This window comes from Punctularia strigosozonata, assembly GCF_000264995.1.
Source record: "Punctularia strigosozonata HHB-11173 SS5 unplaced genomic scaffold PUNSTscaffold_2, whole genome shotgun sequence".
NCBI lineage: Eukaryota > Fungi > Basidiomycota > Agaricomycetes > Corticiales > Punctulariaceae > Punctularia > Punctularia strigosozonata.
Genome location: NW_006767434.1, coordinates 792,229 through 809,677, shown reverse-complemented (window position 1 = coordinate 809,677; position 17,449 = coordinate 792,229). Strand labels below are relative to the sequence as shown.

The window sequence follows — 17,449 nt, the reverse complement described above, 5'->3', positions numbered from 1 at the left end:
TAACAGCGTAGGAGGGTGTCTGACGCGCTGTAGCGACCTGGGAGCAAGGGAATGGAGCTGTGAGTCGAAGTCTATTGAGATACAACTAGGGACAGACCTGGGAGCAAGGGAATGGAGCTGTGAGTCGAAGTCTGAGGACTCTGGGCTCCATCCCTGCTCCCTAAATACATTCAGCTATGATGGAAGCTATGGTAACAGGTAACAAAGGGAGATATCAAAGCTATGGAGATAGGGATCAAGCATGTGGAGATGGACAGTTGGAATCAGTGATCTAAGCAACCAACTGACTGTTGGACCGGTTGCATCAGTTGTGTGGTCAACCAACTGATGCCAACTGATGTGAACGGATGGGAGGCATGTAGCCAGGAGACCAGCATCAAAGGATGATAAGAGCAGCCAGAAAAGCGGTGACCAAGGGGAATGATGGATGGTAACCACCTAGACTGATCCATCACCAACCTCAACAAAATTACAGGACAACATCTGTGGCCGTGCAAGAGAATCAGACACAATACACAAAGAACAAAACAGCCAGCAGACATGTTGTGAGGTAAAGTTCAGTATTATGGCAATAAAGTGATTAGATTATTAAATGGGCTATGTAAGTTGGATTAACATAAAATTAAAATTATCTTAACCTCCCTGGCTCCAGGCCACAAAGGATCAAGAGGCAAGGGTTGCATGCAATGCTGGCCATGGCGGTGGTGACATTACATATAAATACAGGTTGTCCATGTACTGAGTAGGCAGCAATCTAATTTCCCTTGAGGCCCTTGCAAACACAAAAAAAAGTCTTCCTCCCCACACCTGGATCCGTGTCTGTGTCTGCATCTACATCCCAAGCCTCCCTGTATCCCCTTGCATCTGCAAAACTCCTTGAACACTCCTGGCACCCAATCTTCCTTGCTCCTTGGTTGTGGATCCACTCTCAGTTGCTGACTGGATACAAGCCCCTTTTGATCTGCTTGGACCCACCCCAGCTTACCAACCTACACTACAATGCCATACAGAACCTCATAGATGTCTTTGTAGCTGTCATTAATGGCCTTGAAGTTGGGAAACTTTGCCATTTGCCAGGAGGACTTGTCTTATAAATGAGATCATGTCATGGCCAAGGTGTGATGCTTTCCAACACATTTAAAAGTGTTATGATCCACCCGACAACCTCTGGAGATTGGCTGAACATAATGAGGGGATGCCTCACTCTATGAGGGCCAGGATGGAAGACAGCTATTGAGAGGACTGCTGTCCAATGTATTGGTGATGGGTGGAGTTGATAGTGCTGCCGGTGTTGAGGATGCAGTGCTTGTGCCAGGCACATCACAGCCTTGATTGGTTGGGGGCTAAGCCCTCCCTCAACAACATCAGAGAAGCTCCTCAAAGGAACAGCTTCTGAACTGATGCCCATTGAAAGGGAAGGGGGGGGGGAGAGTCGGGACCATGCTTCTTGAGTATATGGTCCTTGAGAACCCTTCCTGCCCAGCCGCAAGTGGGACAGAATCAGACTTTCTTGACCTCCAGCTCATGCACTGGAAAGCGTTCGAGATCAAGCATTTGAAGGCCACCGTGCACTGGGGCAACCATCATTGGCAGCCGCAGGACCAGGAATCCCAGCGTGTTATGAGCAAGGCTCGCTGCGTCATTGACACCCAGTATAGAATAATCATATGTACCGAATGTCAATACGTGCTTGATCCCAAGTGTATATGGGGTTATTTCAAATCTGAACACCACCATCTCTTGACCGATGAGCAAATTGATCTGGTCGCATCAATCTGCATCTCCCTCAATCTTCGAGGCCCTGCCATCATGAAGAAGGTCAGGCCTCGCAACCACAAGATTCATTACGGTCTCACCTTCTTCCCGTCTATCGTCTTCTGCATGCACTGTCACCGTGGTTTCAGAGCGGAGGCTTCATACACCTGGTGGCATAAATGTAAAGCCATGCCCGTCCGTTCAGCCCCTAATGCACTGCAAACCTACCAAGCGAAAGCTCAGACCTTTTTCAACAACAAGAAAGAATGCCGGTTCTTTCCTGTCAAATACGAACCGGTCAATCCTGTCACGAACAGCGCCGAGGCTAAGCAAGCTTGGAGTCTCATCAAGCCTCTGCTTGTTGAACTGGCCTTTGATCAAATTCCCATTTAGTTGCCGGATAATCTCTGTCAACTCTCCGTCTTCGAACGGCATGAAGGTTGGTGTTGATACATGCGTGGCATGTCAGGTGAGAAGATTCAAGCCATCCTGGACAAATCTCGCGATCCTCCGGCTATCGACAGTCTGGCCCTCTATCTCAAGCGATATGTTGATGTCGCTCTGTATGCCTTGGAGGACAAGTCGTATGTCATACAGTTAAAGCTTGTCAACATCGGACTGTGAGTTGCGTTCATTCTCCTTGTACATTGCGCTGTGTCTAAATCTTGTTCTATCTCTCCCGTAGACGACCCAATCTCAAGGGTTGTGTCCATTGCATAATGACTTGGCCCGAATATGTCCGCAAGTTCATGCTGATTCTTCGGTTTGTCCTCTGCGCTGCTCGCGGTGATTTCCCCAACGACTTCTCCTTGCCGCTCATGGAGGTCCAGGGGGCCTTCGCCCAGGACTTGATGATGCATCTCGAGAACGCACATGACACGGATGCCCAGCCTGCTGGTCTCGAACAGCTCAAAACCAACCACGAGGAGAAGGCTTTAATGAACTGTTTCAGCAAGGATTGTCATATCATGAAGTCACTCCACAGCCTCCTCTGGTCCCTCGTCTCACACAAGAAGCTCGGGTGTGACCCCAGCAAGTTCTACACCCCGTTGTACAACTATCTTGTCCTCAGCTCCTACAATGCGCAGGGCCACCTCAAGTTTGCAGCATCAATCTCATATGTTATTGCTCTGCTTCTCTTTCTCTTTCGTGTGTCCGTCTTTGTGCAGGGTGTTCTATATTCTCAAGAGCAGGACGTTCCTTATCTCAAGTGAGTCAAACTTGCTTTTACGTTGGATCAATCTTGCTCATTGTCTGTCTCTAGAATATTCCCTCTCATCCAGCCATGTCTCCTTGTTGAGTTGTGTATGCTGCTTAGGCTCGTCCTTTGCACTAATCAGATTGTGTCCACCATCTGCCTCGACAACGAAGGCATGCCGTGGATCAACTTTGTGGACAAGAAGTTCAAGAGCTGGGTGTATCACGGCAAGATTCTGAGCATGCAGAAGCTTGGTGACGTGATGTTCAAAGGCATCGCCGAGGCCATGGATCTCATCTGGCGCAAGATTCTTTGCAGTATCCCCTCCAATGACGACGCACTCGGGTTCAAGCGAACTGGCCTGGTTGACTCCCCGCAGAACATGTTGTTACATTACTGGTTCCTTCAGCACCAAGAGAACAACTTTGAACAATATCGCGATGACCTCTTGCAACTCTGGATCGGAAACGAGCACACCCGCAAACGTTTCATCAACACCAAGGCCAAGGACAGTGAGTCAGTCTGGTTTATAGACAAAATTGAGCATGTCTATGCCGCCTACAATTGCATCCAGCAGATCCTCCTCGCTGTCACCTGGTTTGCCTGCAGTCCCCCCGGTCACGCAACGGAATGGCAGGTGCTTATCAGCATGAACTCGCAGCAGGGACATATGCGTAGCCTCTACATTTTCACGGATGAATCGTACCTCGTCACCAGTTACCACAAGAACTTCGGTGCGACTGGCAAGCAGAAGGTTACCACCAAACTAGTGCCGACCCAGGTTCAGGAACTTCTGCTGTGGTCGGAGGTCGTCCTACAGCCTGCAATGGAATACTTGTTGGAGGTCGTGAGCATCTTTTTCTTGTTCTTCTTCTGTTTCTTTCGCCTAACACCGGTCACTCAGACTCACGGAGCCAAAGCACACATGCACATGTATGACAATATCTTCCCTTTGGCTAGTCAGACTCAATGGCCCAACGCCATCAACACCGCGTTCCCTGAACTCATGCGCAAATACCTTGGCATCAAGCTGACCGTTCACAATGCACGTGCCACTTCTGCCGCACTAGAAGCATTCACCCTCAACATTGACGCTGAGACCTGCCAGCAGAAGTTGCACAAGTTCCATTGGTCCGCATCAGATCAGCAAATGCACTTGCCAGCAACCGAGGACCGGTACTACGCGTTAACCACCTCCATGCTGAAGCATATCAGCGCGTACCAGCTGCAAGGATACACATATACCTCACAAGTTCATCAGGCGGCACTTGGTTTTTGTTCCCATCCTGACGTGGAAGAAATTACCGACATGGCCGCTCCTCTTATGGTTCACACGGTTGCTGTTGCCGTGCCCACGTTCGAGTCCCAGAAGGAGATAGCGCAGCTTGTGCTCAATGGTGTGGCAGGCACGCTGAATGAGTCATTTGCCCACACCGTCACCTCCATCCTGTCTCGTATCCCCAGCGTATCCAAGTTGAAGTGCACCGCAGAGAAGCAGAGAGTGCTGCCATTGACTCTCAGATGTGTTTGGGATCTGCTCGACAACCAGGACACGTTGTTCCACATCCCTGAGCAGGGAGTCGCTGTTATGAAGGCCCTGGCTGGTCATGACTTGTTGGCAGTCCTTCCCACAAATGCCTGCAAGAGCTTCATCCCACTTGCCGTTGTGCACTACTATTGGCCTTGCCGTTGTGCACTACTATTGGCCTCTGAACAAGTTTGTGGTCATTGTCGTGCTGATCACCGCCTTGCTTGAGGATTGGAAGGGCAAGTGCGAGTGCCTCCGCATCAAGTTTGGCATGTGGACCCTTTGCAACCTAGCGCCTGAGGCTTCCATGGTATTCGTCTCACCCAGGAACGCCATGACTCGCGAATTCTATACCTGGGCCAAAAACCAGGCAACCCTGAACTTTTTGATCACACTGGTCTACAACAAATGCCCACCTCATTGTCGAACATCAGTCCTTCCATGATTGTTTCCTGCACCTCGCTCGCCTAGGCACGTTTAATCTGCAGCTCATATTACTCACGGCTACCGCACCGACCCGCATCATTCTGGCGCTGCTGAAAGCCGCGGGCCGTTGTAATATTCATACCATTTGTGCTCCTGTGACTCGCCCTGAGATCAAATATCAATATCACTACTTCAACAGCAAGTGCAAGGCCCTCAAGCTCATCGCAGCACAGTACTGCAAGGCACACAAATCATACAAGGTGTAAGATCGTGCCATCATATTTGGACAGTCCATCGTGCAATGCAAAGATGTATCCACGAGGCTCTGCTGTCCTGTGTACTCTGGGAAGCTGCCGAGTGACAGGCAAGTCGCTGTTTACAGACGGTGGACCGAAGTCGGGCCAGTCATTGCCGCGACTTTAGCCCTTGGTTATGGCGTCAACGTCCCGCACGTCCGTGACGTGTTCTTCTTTGGGCTTCCTGGCAATTTCCTGCTGGCGGAGAAAGAGGCTGGTAGGGTCGGTCGCAACAGGATGCCTGCAAACACATGGTTTATCGATGTCAATGATCCGGCATTCTTTCGCCACCCTCCTTCGACACACAACCTTCTCGGTGACGAGGATATCATTCCCGCCCTCCACCCTGACGATTGCTTGCGGCTGCCATTCAGCCAGTTCTTCAATGACATCAACGTATCTTGCCCCGAGCTACGAAATGGCCAGCTTTGCATGAACTGCAAGCGCAATGTGCTTGGTCCCCACCCGAACCTATTCTCTTGTGAAGATGCTTCGTGGGGGGAGTCAGTTATCCATCTGTACCTCCCGGAGACGAGCCAGATACCAGGCACTAGGGCAATGGTGAACCTGGGCCTCCGCGACTTGGATAAGCTTCGTGCGAGGTACATGTGCCTAACATTTCAATCTATAACGTGTCCTAACTTCTTTCACAGACAACCTGTAACATGTGCCCCAGTTCCTTTCCCTGCTGCTGCCCCTATTCCTGCCCCTCCCTCCCGCCCTTCCATCCGTGCACTTCCTTCCCCCCCTTCCACGAAGCACGGCAATGGTCAGGCAGTGGAACCGTGGTTGGACAGCTTGTACGGCATGTTTTTCAACGACGGTGATGTTGATTTGTACATGAACATTGATACAGAGGTGCTGGCTCAGCAATTCCCACACAGTGACGCTCTCCGCAGCTATGTCACGACTGCAGCACCATTCCCAATCCATTCCTCCCTGGCTCCTCAAGCATTCAGCGATCATGTCGATGCAAACTCAAGCACCTACTTTCTCGCCCCTGGTTCATCTGTCTCCCACTGTCTCCCTGTGCCACTATCCATGGCCGCGCTCTCAGTGTTGTATCCCCAGCATCAAGACGACGTGTTCAGTAATCCGTCTACAGCTGGCCACCATTTCAGTGCTGGTCCCATGCCTCCTGCGCGTTGCCCTCTGCCACCTTCTCTCCCACAGTCTCCAACGCCAGTTACCGACATACAGAGAGTAATTGCCCGGATGCTTTGCTCCGATACTCTGTTGTACAACTCCCACACCACCTCATTGTCGCAGCTTCACATGATGGTGCACTCATTTGACAAACATAGCTCCAACCAACTTCCTTATATGTCCGCCAGAAAATGTGCACTGTGTCCTTCCACGCGACGCTGTCCGAGTAAATCAATGCGGGCTGACCGAGTGAGAACTTTAGCATCTCCTTGTGGAACGTTTGCTGATACTTTACTACAGAGAAGAAATCCGGAGACCGTCGGTGCCATCTGCTAGGCGAGGTAACACATACATTGAGCCAGCCACTCCCCTCCCAGCGCTCAGCATGGGGGCATCTTCTTGGACGCGCCCACACCAAATGTTGGTGAACATCACCAGAGTGCAACTGACAAACAACACATCGCCAGAGGTATCCGCTGGGCTAAAGAGGGCCAGGAGTGATCTCCGCAAGATATGTGTCCTCTGCTTCTTGCAGAGCCCCAAGCGGGCCCCTCCTGAACACAGAATCAAGGAATGCCCGATGTTCAAGTCTGCGGGGCATACTCAATCGCAATACATTTCTTGGATAAAAACTTACGCCAAGGTGGACAAAGTTTGTTGGCTCTGCAGGTTCAATACAGTACGGTGATGTTCTCTCATCAGCAATTGACACTCAATGCTAGGTTTCTCAGACACTATCTGAAGATTTCCCGAAAACCCACACCCCCTGGCGCTGAAATCTATCTGGCCAGGGCTGCATCCCCAAGCAGGACGAGAGGCTCATCCTGCCTATCATATATCTCTTTACCTGCAAACCACCACTTTGACAGTTGGTTCTGCCAGCTATTGAACGGTATGTGCTGCTGACAGGCCCTATCCCTCATTTTGACAACCAGCTGCTATACGAAGTGCAACGGCGATGGAGTGAATGGCTCTTCAGCTTGGAGCCTGCCCATACGTATTGGTATCTCTACATTATCTGGGCTATCTTCAAACACTTCAACATTTTTGCAGAGGACGACTGACCTCGTTTAAAAACTTTTTGAGCTCATCATTTCTCATGTATCGTTCATGTAGTATAGTAGTTTGCAATGTCATACCGTGACTCTCATGTTATAACATGTGTGTTCAAGCATAGCCAGCGCCTCAAGTGCAAAAGTTCAACGTTACCGTTCTTGTCCGTCGCAACTCGTGCTAGTGCAAGACAAGGCTCAGAGTGTACTGTATTTAGTCGAAACAGAAGTTCGATAGCATATAATACATGAAGAAGTGATACGCAGCGTCCTCTATGGTACATGGGCATGGAATTATTATCTACGGTGTTGCAATAATCACATGGTGGGGATGTGGGGGTGCTGGAAGGGGAGGGAGGGGAGTCGGCGGAACTCATCGCAGAACATTGTGATGTACGCGTTGACGACCGCTCACTTCAAGACTTGCTCTCGGTTAAGCGTGTATATCAGCAACACCGGCGACCCGGAGACCTTCCAGTCCTTCATCAAGAGCACCAGCGAGTATACATACTTGCTGCGTGTTCTCCCATCCGCGTCACTGAAGCTGTAGGTTTGTGATCAAAGTCGAAAACATAGTCCGCCATGCAGGCGCAGACGGCGGCAATGGTATCCTCGAAGGTCTTCATCGGCACTTTTAGGTCGTGGTGCTTGTGCCTAAGGAAACAGTACGCAAGGAGGAGCAGGTCTTGGTGGATGGCGTGTTTGTTGATATCCCAGATGATCAGTGATCCCCAGCCCGCGCTCTGAACATCGCTGGCAGTCACCTTCTTGCCGAAGTACGAACTGTTGGTGTCGACCGTCGGGAGCGCACGTGGCACTTGCTTGCCAGCTCGCGGTGTCCTGCCCCTAAAGTGATTAGGTGCGAGACGCGTAGAATGCATGCGGGAAACATGAATGAAGTCTATGGGTAGCCACTCACAATTACTATAGAGTACAACTTGCGTGACTACGATCATAGTAGCCGATCCTTAGTTATGCTAGTTTCTCTCCCAGTCCTCAGAAATGACTCACATTAGTATTTAAATATTTTTTGGTAGTATAATAGTTTTGTTTATGTCAAGGAGAGCTTGATAGAACCTCCGGAATTGGACCCAACCGTACCTGCAGTGTGTTGAAGTTCTGGTACTGTCGGCAGTGACTTGAAAACGGCGAGGATCGGGGCTGGCATCAATACGCGCTTGAGATCTGCAATGGCTTTGTACAAGGTCACCTTTTCCACTTGAAGTTGCCACCCTCAATTCTCATCTTGTGTTTGCCCCTTGAGCTGTGGCACATAAACCTGCGACACAGATTGATGCGCAACCATTGTAACTGAAACTAGCATGTCAGCATATGTTGCGTGCAAAGATAAGCAGAGATGACGTACTTTTTGTTGTATGCAATGGACCTGCCACAGGCTGCGAGCGCAATGGGCCTGCAACCGCTGCAGACTCTCCGGCGCGGTAGACAGAGTTGAATGAGACGCTTGCAAGTTCAAATTTGTTCATGTTCACGAGCACAGGATACTTGCTCGTCTTGATGCTGCTGATGGAGCCGTGTATGTGTCCTGCGGTTGACACGTACGATGATGGCAAAGACTTGCACAGCGTAGTGATGACACTGCAGCCACAACGCACCACCACCACTACAGCCATGGCACACCGCCACATCAAAGCCGTAGTGCACTGCCACCACTACAGCCATGGCACATCGCCACATTACAGCCACCCGGTGCATTGCCACACACTGCATCACCACGCACCACCACAGCCACATGCCACCACAGCCATGCGCCTTAGGGTTATGAGTGAGTGCATACAATGGTAGCGCTGGCGTAGCAGTGGGAAAACACCTTCCAAATTGGGCGTAGCACTGGCCAGCGGTGGGAGCCACCTTCCTGATTGGGAACAGACATGGGTGGTGGTGTGGTAGGCCCATGCATGCTCGCAAGCCACTGTGAGTTGGGCCCCGCACCAGAGTGCAGTCAACAACGGCGCATCATGGCTTGTGAGTGCGCATGGGCCGTTGGTGACCGTGCTCGGCAGCCTGCAAGTGTGCATGGGCCATCAATGACAGCGCACTGCAGCTTGTGCGTGCGCGCGGTCACCATGGCCCTTGCATACTTGCAAGCTGCGATGCACCATCGTTGACTGCGCTCTGGTGCGCGGGCATGACTCACGGTAGCTTGCAATCGCACGCACGCTGTTGGTGACTGCGCTCTGTGCGCTTTGTAAGGATTGTGAAGAAGTTGGCCTTAGAGCCTGCGGGCCGTTGACAGACCTCTTGAGAAAGAGCTAGGGATCTGCCTTATAACGAGGACCTCTGGGAGCCCACCACAAACATGGTCCTCAACCACAACATCCTCTTGTGCATTCTCGACTTCCTATTAGCGTCGACTCCTGCACCCGGGGGGAGTACGGTCCTCCAAGCCCATGCTCGTCTGGTGGCCCTAGGGCAAGCTCATCTGGTCAATCGATGATGGTGTGGGGCTGCAGATCCCTTGTACTGGTGGAATGTGGTCGTGCATCTGGATCACAGGAGGCCGGATTATGAACGGGTACAAACTACGGTCAGTTGCGCTGGAGGGCTTCGCAACATACAAACTGACCTTGCAAGTAGAGGGTCTCTTGCAGGATGCTGTGTGCATTTCTCAGGATGATCCCGGCTACTACCCTGAGGAGGATGTGCCCATGGACAAAGAATCCAAGGCCTTTCACGGCAACATCAAGGATAAGCAGTGCGCAAAGGGTGCCAGGGCACAAACCATGGGCGAGGGCAAGCAGTGCACACAGCTCAAGGATTTCCAACCCCAGCCCAAACCCTCTGCTCCATCCTGCTGCAAAAAGCAGGCTAGCACCAGCAGGCAGGCATTGAAGAAAAAGCCGCAAAACATTGTCACACCTGCAAGGGTGCCCAGCAATAAGTCTTCAGATGATGAGGCCCCTCTGAACGCACCTGCCTGTGTTGCATCGTCAGAGATCGTGTCCAGGGCTGGGCCCTCTGGTCCCCTGCCTGCCACTTCCCCAATCTCTCCATGACTTGACGCTTTGCTGCAAACCACCCTATGGCCATCTCGTGCCGCTGCTTGCCCTGCTAATTTACCTAAATGTATGGACATTGATTCCAATGAGGACATAGGTGGCCCACCCAACACCACAACATCTGGGGCAGGGGAGCAAACCCCTCCAGGAACCCCAGACAGTGCCTCAAGTGCCTTGCAGGGCAAACTAGCAGATCCACCGCTGTCGCAAGAGGATCTGCATGCTGAGTTGCTCGCTGAGAAGAGCCATGTGGGAGGCAAGACCTCCAAGCGGTGTCCATGCACATTGATATCCCTCACAGAAGCAACCTTGGCAGCCAACAGAAGAAGCTCTCTTTGAACTAGGTCAAAGTGCCTCCCTGTCAGCCTGCCCCTGCAGAAACCAAACAAGAAGTGGCCAAAAAAGGGTGGCGTTCCGGCCAACATCATCTTCAAACACTCCACACCCATCTCTCCACAAGTTGGGGTGACACAGGGCTTTGCAAACAATGACTAAGTGATGCATGTATTTATTTAATGATAATGGCTGCCCCGGAATTAGATTTATGACTAATCATGCAAAGCATACAGTGTTAATTCCTCAACTGATGAGTGTGGGAGTGCCTACCTCAAGTTCAAATCCCCGGGTCAAGTAAGGGTATGCATCCATAAATACCCACTGCCACAATGCAGTCTTGGCCCCTCAATGTGCAGTCAATGACTGCACCCACGCAGGGATCATTGGTGACACCTGGTGTCCTCTCCTCAATGCGCAGTCACTGACTGTACCCACGCTGGAATCATTGCAGTCACTGACTGCACCAGTGGGGGGACCATTGCCATAACCCTATGTATCCCCCCCAGCACGTGCAGTCAATGACTGCACCACTGCAAGACCAAGCCATCTCCTACCCTTGTGCATGAGGGTGCACACATGTGAGCGCACAGTCACTGACCGCACGCGTGTGACATATTGCTTGGTGACACCACCACCGCAATGGTGCAGCCTGTGTATGTGCATAGCCACATATCCTCCCACCCTTAGCCACCCATCGTGCCTCCCACATCCTCCCCACCCCTGCACCCAATTCGACAGGAGGCTCCCACCCCTCCTCCACCCCTAGCTCACTGTGCACCTCACATATAACCCTAACCCTAAGTTCCTCCAATGCACGGGCTACATCTCTGTCTGCAATTGTCAGATTGCTGAGGTCGTGTTGAAGCATTCCAGAGATAGCCTGCGTGCTGGCCCTGATGGTGCTTGCAACGTGGTTCAGGGAGGTGGCAATCACCGCCCAAAAGTACCGGTCGTGCATATCTGTTGCGCAATTGAATGCATTGAAAATTTGCATGACCCATATTTTGCTGTAAAACAAGCAGGCAGACAGAAGTAGAATCCAGGACGGTGCATCTACAATGGATGCAGCAGGGTATTGCTGGAGAGGGGGAACAACTGGTGGTGGTGGAACTGGGTTGGGGCGCATTCTGATGGTTGCATTGGATGACAAGTACAAGTTCCCTGAATGCCTGCGCAATTATTATGCTTGTGATGACTTCTTCAAGATGGTCCTTAAGGAGTCTAAGGCCTATTGCAACTTTGAGATTGTCAACGACATTGTCTACCTCAAGGAGAATGATGTACTCTGGCTATGTATCCCAGACTGTCATCCTGGCAACCGTTCTGCTCACAAGATTGTCATATCTTGAGCTCATTCAATACTTGCTCATCTCAGAGCTCATAAAACCTTGACTTACTTGCAATACACGGTCTGGTGGAAGACAATGGCTCGCGACGTACAAAAGTACTGCAACTCGTGCATTACATGCAAACAAAGTAAGCCATCAAATCAGAAAACATACGGGCTACTGAACCCATTACCTGTCCTGACTGGCCTTTGGGAGGCTATTGGGATGGATCTTGTTGGCCCACTACCGGAAGCAAAGGACCACAATGGTACCTATGAGGAAATCACCGTTATCATCGACCTCCTGTTGGGACGTGTACATCTAGTGCCTTCGTGATAAGACTATTGTGCTAAGGACATAGCTGAGTTAGTGTTCCAGGAGGTCTATTGCTTGCACGGTCTTCCAAAGTGTATCATTAGTGACCGAGACGTGTTGTTCACGTCGGCGTTCTGGCAACATCTCAACCAACTCCTTGGGATTAAGCTTAGTATGTCTAGTGCATACCCCCCTGAATCTGACGGGTCCACTGAACGGGCCAACCGGACCGTGACCCAGATGATTCACGCATGTGTAAGGCCCAATCAGAAAGATTGGGCTGCAAGATTACCTGTGATTGAGTTCGCCATCAATGCTGCACGATCAAAGAGCACAGGCTTTGCACCATTCTTCTTAGATACCGGGCGGATGCCTCAATCATTGATATAGAATCAACCAGCAACCAGCGAGTACACTGGTGTTCACTTGTTTGCTCAGAAAATGTGCCAAGCTGTAATAGCAGCGCACAATGCCATCTTGGAGGTGAGAGTAAAGCAGACTCGTGCTGCAAATCGGTTACCCCAATCTTCACCCTTCGTTGAAGGTGACATGGTGTATGTATTCACTAAGAATATATCATTCCCAAAGGGTCAAGCAAGGAAACTTGTGCCAAAATACATTGGGCCATACTGTATCATACGGGATTTTGGTGATAACTCATATCAAGTTGAGCTGCCTTTGCACCTACTCCAATGAGGTGTGCATCCCGTCTTCCATGTGTCCTTGCTGCGGGTGCATGTGCCGAACGGCAATAGACTTTTCTCGGGGTGACACAAGACGCAGGTTGCCAACTTTGGTGAAGACTCATCGAGTGTATTTTGTTGCACAAGGGATGTGGTCTCTCAATTGTGTTTGAGGTAAAATGGAAAGCTGGTGATGTATCCTGGTTGCTGTTGGATCAGATTGACGGCCACGAACAGCTTAAACTTTACCTTGTTGCAAATGGTGTCAACAGTGTTGCCGCATTGCCTGATGGCAGCGGCTCACCTCCAGACAATGATCTGCAGGTTTTCCTTGGCTATGTCATGTGCAATGCTCCAATCAAGCTCAGACCCATCGGAAGAGATGACGTTCATATAGATCACGGAGGTGGTAGCGAGACTGTCCTTCCCCTACCTATCTGTTCAGACACTTGCTGTTGGACGCAACTAAACTCAATCAATGCACCTTTCCTCATTTTTGATTGGCTCATGTCGGCCTTGGTGTCTCTCATTGCTGATCCTGGTCCTGGACCTCCCAAACACATTCTGGCGACACCAAGTATTGTCTTCTTGATGACAAGTGTATCATTTGAGACTGAACGGAGTCCAACGGATGGTGGAGGCATCAAGATCATCTTGTGGAACAAACTACAGGCATGCATGATCATTACAATCATCTTGGAAATGGAAGGATCACCCACCGTATGCCAAGGCCTCCGAAGTACGCCATGTTCTGCTGTGCTATCAATCACATCACTGTTTGCAACAACCTCTCTATTGTGATTTTTTACTTTGGCAAAGACGGATCCTTGATGCCTGGCGACGACCCTCTCAACCTTGTCATCACACTGGATGTGTGCAATGTGTATGACCGCTATGTTCGGCCGAAGGAAGAAGCTGCGCAACGTGTTGCACCAGTGCCTTCCAAGCCCAATGAGACGGATGTGGATGCAATGACAGTTGATGAGGACTCGGTCGAGGGTGCCCCTCTCATGTTGAGTAATGACAACCCTAGTGCACCTACGACAATGAAGAACGGCCAGTCAGCCAAATCCAAGAAGCAGCATGGCAAGCACTCACATTGCAACTGTGCTAAATGTCCAACGTACGCTGTGATGAACACCGCTCATCGTGAGAACATTTGTGCAACGTTCATGTACCGCAAGCAGGAGGAAGTGAATTGGCGTGATGCTCGCTGTGAAGCTTCGCATGCTGAACGTCACAGGAAGGTCCATGGAGGAGACAATGATAGTGGAGGAAGGAAGAAGATCAAGAAGTCAAAAACAATGATGGAGGGCACCACAGTGCAGGAGAGCAAGGTTGCTGGGCCAAATACCGCGGGCGATGAGGGGAAACCCAAGTCTGAGAAGAAGAAGATGAAGAAGATGAAGGCAGACAAGTTGGGATCATCTGCTGGCGTGGATACAATGGACGTAGCTTGAAGACGTCGGTAGTTTACCTGTTTGGAAGGGTGCACAGCGCCCTTGGAGGGTGGGTGTAACGGGGAGTTTCCTTCTGTGTGGTGAGGTTTGATGGATGTTGATATTAACAAGCATACCACATTGAATACTCTGATGGTGGAGGAGGATATCATGCATGTCGCCTGTGGCAATGCCTCGTTACTTCTTACTCATCCGGCACATTGTGCTGTTTCTTCCTATTTAACCTGACTCTGTCTGTGCTGTACCTTTACCTTTTGGTTCAAGGAATCCAGCACTTAAAACAGTCTGTTTGCTTGCTCCCTGAGGTTTCTTGTGTGGCATCACTTTTGCTCAAAAGTGTTACTAGTTATACATGGCCTCTTCATTGCCGAGCAGGGTGATAAGTTTCTCACACTTATTCTCCCTGTCATTGCTTGATGAACCACATACTTCTGCTCCTTGGATTGTCTCCTTGCTGTCCAAAAGTATCTTGACATTACGGTCACCCAAGGGAGAAAGCCATCATCGAATCTGTGGGTAGCTCCAAGAAAGCGAAGGAGAAAGCACGCAAGATACTGTGGAAGTGAAGAGATTCTGGGTCGATGATGCAGCCTGTTTGGTATGTTGTTGCACTATCAGTGTGTTACACATTCCCCATGTCTACATTTAGAATCAAAATTCTTATTGAGCCTCTCCCCATTGCTTCAAATATCGTGCAAGATGCCAGTACATGATGTGATCAAGTCCTCCTCATGCTGTGAAAGCTGTTCAAGTCGTACGACAAGCTTTGCTGGCATGAATGCAAGAATCTGGAAAACACCGGTGAGCTATCTCTTGCCACATGGCCTCGACTATCATTCGCAGTATCGAGAAACACTGGTGGAAAGCCGATCAAGATGTGTTCATTGCAACTCTCTTCCTCAATCCCTACCTTGACCAGTTGATCTTCAAACTGACACCCGCGATCACCATGGGAATCATCAAGTGTATGTATCAGAGGGTGTTCTGCACTTCCATTACTGAACTCCCACTGACACTCCTCGGTCTGGTACTACATTACACCAACCTGGAAGAAGAGTTCTCTGACATAAACTGGCCTATCAACGGGTTGAGGGATGGTTGTCAGGCTCAGGTATTGTCAATGACCCTTATGAAAGGCCTGTTCTCATAAACATGTCTTAGGATAGTTTGATTGATCCATCAAAGTGCTGGCAAACACTTGGGGACAACAACCCTCTGTCGAAGGTCTAGGTTCGGATCTCCAGATCCAATCGGTGCAAAGCACTGATGATACCCCTCGCATCGCGAAGGCGCCCGGTGTGCCCACATGGACTTTCTTATCATATTCTTGGCCTTCGGCCCGCTGTTGCTCACTTAAGCATCGTGTTCACAAATCCGTCGCTTCACCTGCTTGTTATCCCCACGCAGTGTGAAGCGTACGTTGATTCATTCTCTCGTTATGTTAATTGTTGCTCATTGTACCTCAGTAACTGTACTGCGTACATTCTAGGTACATGAATCGACCTGCTCGTTATCCCCACGCAGTGTGAAGCTAACTGTACTGCGTACATTCTAGCTCTTGCTCCCGCTCTGTTGCTCACCGCTCCGAAGCCTCGTTGAGACCCTCTTGCAAGGCTTGTCATCCTCCTCCTCAGCTTTGTCCCTAACTCAGCATCTTGTGAGCACCTGTTTTCAGTCTGGAATGGCACAAAAACAAAGAAATGGTCCCGTCTTGGCACACAGAAGACCCATGACACTGTATACCTCAAGCTTGAACTCCGCCCAAGCACACCTTGCAGGGTACAGCACAAAGACACCTCAAACACCGCTTTGGGAATGCTGAGACTGCAGTGGACTCTGACCATACTGCAAGCCGCATGGAAGAGCAGGAGATCATCCAGCACGTCAAGGAGACTGGTGGAGATGGCTCCAATGGATCAAATAGCAACAAGGAGGCTACGTGTCACATGGCCATCCAGACTGATCTACGCCAATCTGCTCCGCTGATCTTCACCAATCTTCTCCGACTTGTCTCCAACTCTTTGCCGACTTCTTTGCCAACATCAATCCTGCCTTTCCCATTTCCACCGAGGGCGGGATACGTCTATCACATGCACGGGCCACCAGTGGCTCAATGCCCCAGTGGTTCCAGATCTTTGAGTGGATTCAACTCCGACTTTCCTGTTTCCTCATCTGAAAAAATCTTGATCTATATAGCTGCCCCTCAGAACTATGGACACTATTGTCGTGCTATGGATGCTATATAGAAGTCACCCAGTTGCTATATAGTGCTATGGTTGCTATGTAGAAGTAGGTCAGTTGCTATATAGTGCTATATAGCAATTATAGGTAATATAGATCAAAGTACTAGCTACATAGTGCCACATAGCTCATAGGTGCAGTCAATATAGCACCCATAGATTTGGTATGTATCTGTATAGTGGTGATAGCAGGGCTCCCAACTTACACCTACCATGAATCAAGTTAGTCTCAGGTCCTGAATTGTAATGTTAGCCTATACATTGTCAGATATATGCATGAATAAACTATATACAAGGTGACTAAGTATCAAGGAGCTTGTGGACTATATGAGACACAGTGGCCAACGCGGACTTGGAGATTCAACGCAAACCCATGCATCACGTGACCTGGCCGTGACGCGCGTGTTTGCCCTCCGCGCTGGCAAATGTGGCTTGCCGTCTCAGCCCACCGCGCTGGCAAGTGCGCACAACTCAGCGCTGTCAAGTACGCCCAGCGCCGCGCTTGCAAGTGCGCGCATCAACGCGCAAGTCCCCGCGCTCACCGTCACAAACCGCCCCCAGCACTCGAAGTGCCCGCCCGCCGCCCTCAATTTCGCCTCTGCCGTTTGCCCGGCCCCAAGCGCGAGCCGCCAACGCGGTCGCGCTCGGCGCAGCTTCCATCCCGCC

The 17,449-nt window shown here is 50.4% G+C and overlaps 4 protein-coding genes across 4 annotated transcripts; all 4 read left to right on the top strand.

Annotated features, from left to right (window-relative positions):
* Positions 1-2,217: 2,217 nt before the first annotated feature.
* On the top strand, positions 2,218-6,579 carry PUNSTDRAFT_42003 (uncharacterized protein; the record flags this gene model as incomplete). Its single annotated transcript, XM_007379866.1, has 11 exons — positions 2,218-2,375; positions 2,441-2,854; positions 2,925-2,965; positions 3,020-3,060; positions 3,096-3,465; positions 3,487-3,800; positions 3,858-4,557; positions 4,953-5,169; positions 5,290-5,805; positions 5,857-6,406; positions 6,538-6,579. 11 exons carry the CDS (start codon positions 2,218-2,220, stop codon positions 6,577-6,579), a joined length of 3,363 nt encoding a protein of 1,120 aa, XP_007379928.1.
* Positions 6,580-9,721: 3,142 nt separating this feature from the next.
* On the top strand, positions 9,722-10,418 carry PUNSTDRAFT_42002 (uncharacterized protein; the record flags this gene model as incomplete). Its single annotated transcript, XM_007379865.1, has 2 exons — positions 9,722-9,847; positions 9,876-10,418. 2 exons carry the CDS (start codon positions 9,722-9,724, stop codon positions 10,416-10,418), a joined length of 669 nt encoding a protein of 222 aa, XP_007379927.1.
* Positions 10,419-13,829: 3,411 nt separating this feature from the next.
* On the top strand, positions 13,830-14,543 carry PUNSTDRAFT_42001 (uncharacterized protein; the record flags this gene model as incomplete). Its single annotated transcript, XM_007379864.1, has 1 exon — positions 13,830-14,543. The coding sequence occupies one exon, from the start codon at positions 13,830-13,832 to the stop codon at positions 14,541-14,543; it is 714 nt and encodes a 237-aa protein (XP_007379926.1).
* Positions 14,544-15,363: 820 nt separating this feature from the next.
* Positions 15,364-15,773, top strand: PUNSTDRAFT_130611 (uncharacterized protein; the record flags this gene model as incomplete). Its single annotated transcript, XM_007379863.1, has 2 exons — positions 15,364-15,654; positions 15,705-15,773. 2 exons carry the CDS (start codon positions 15,364-15,366, stop codon positions 15,771-15,773), a joined length of 360 nt encoding a protein of 119 aa, XP_007379925.1.
* Positions 15,774-17,449: the final 1,676 nt, after the last annotated feature.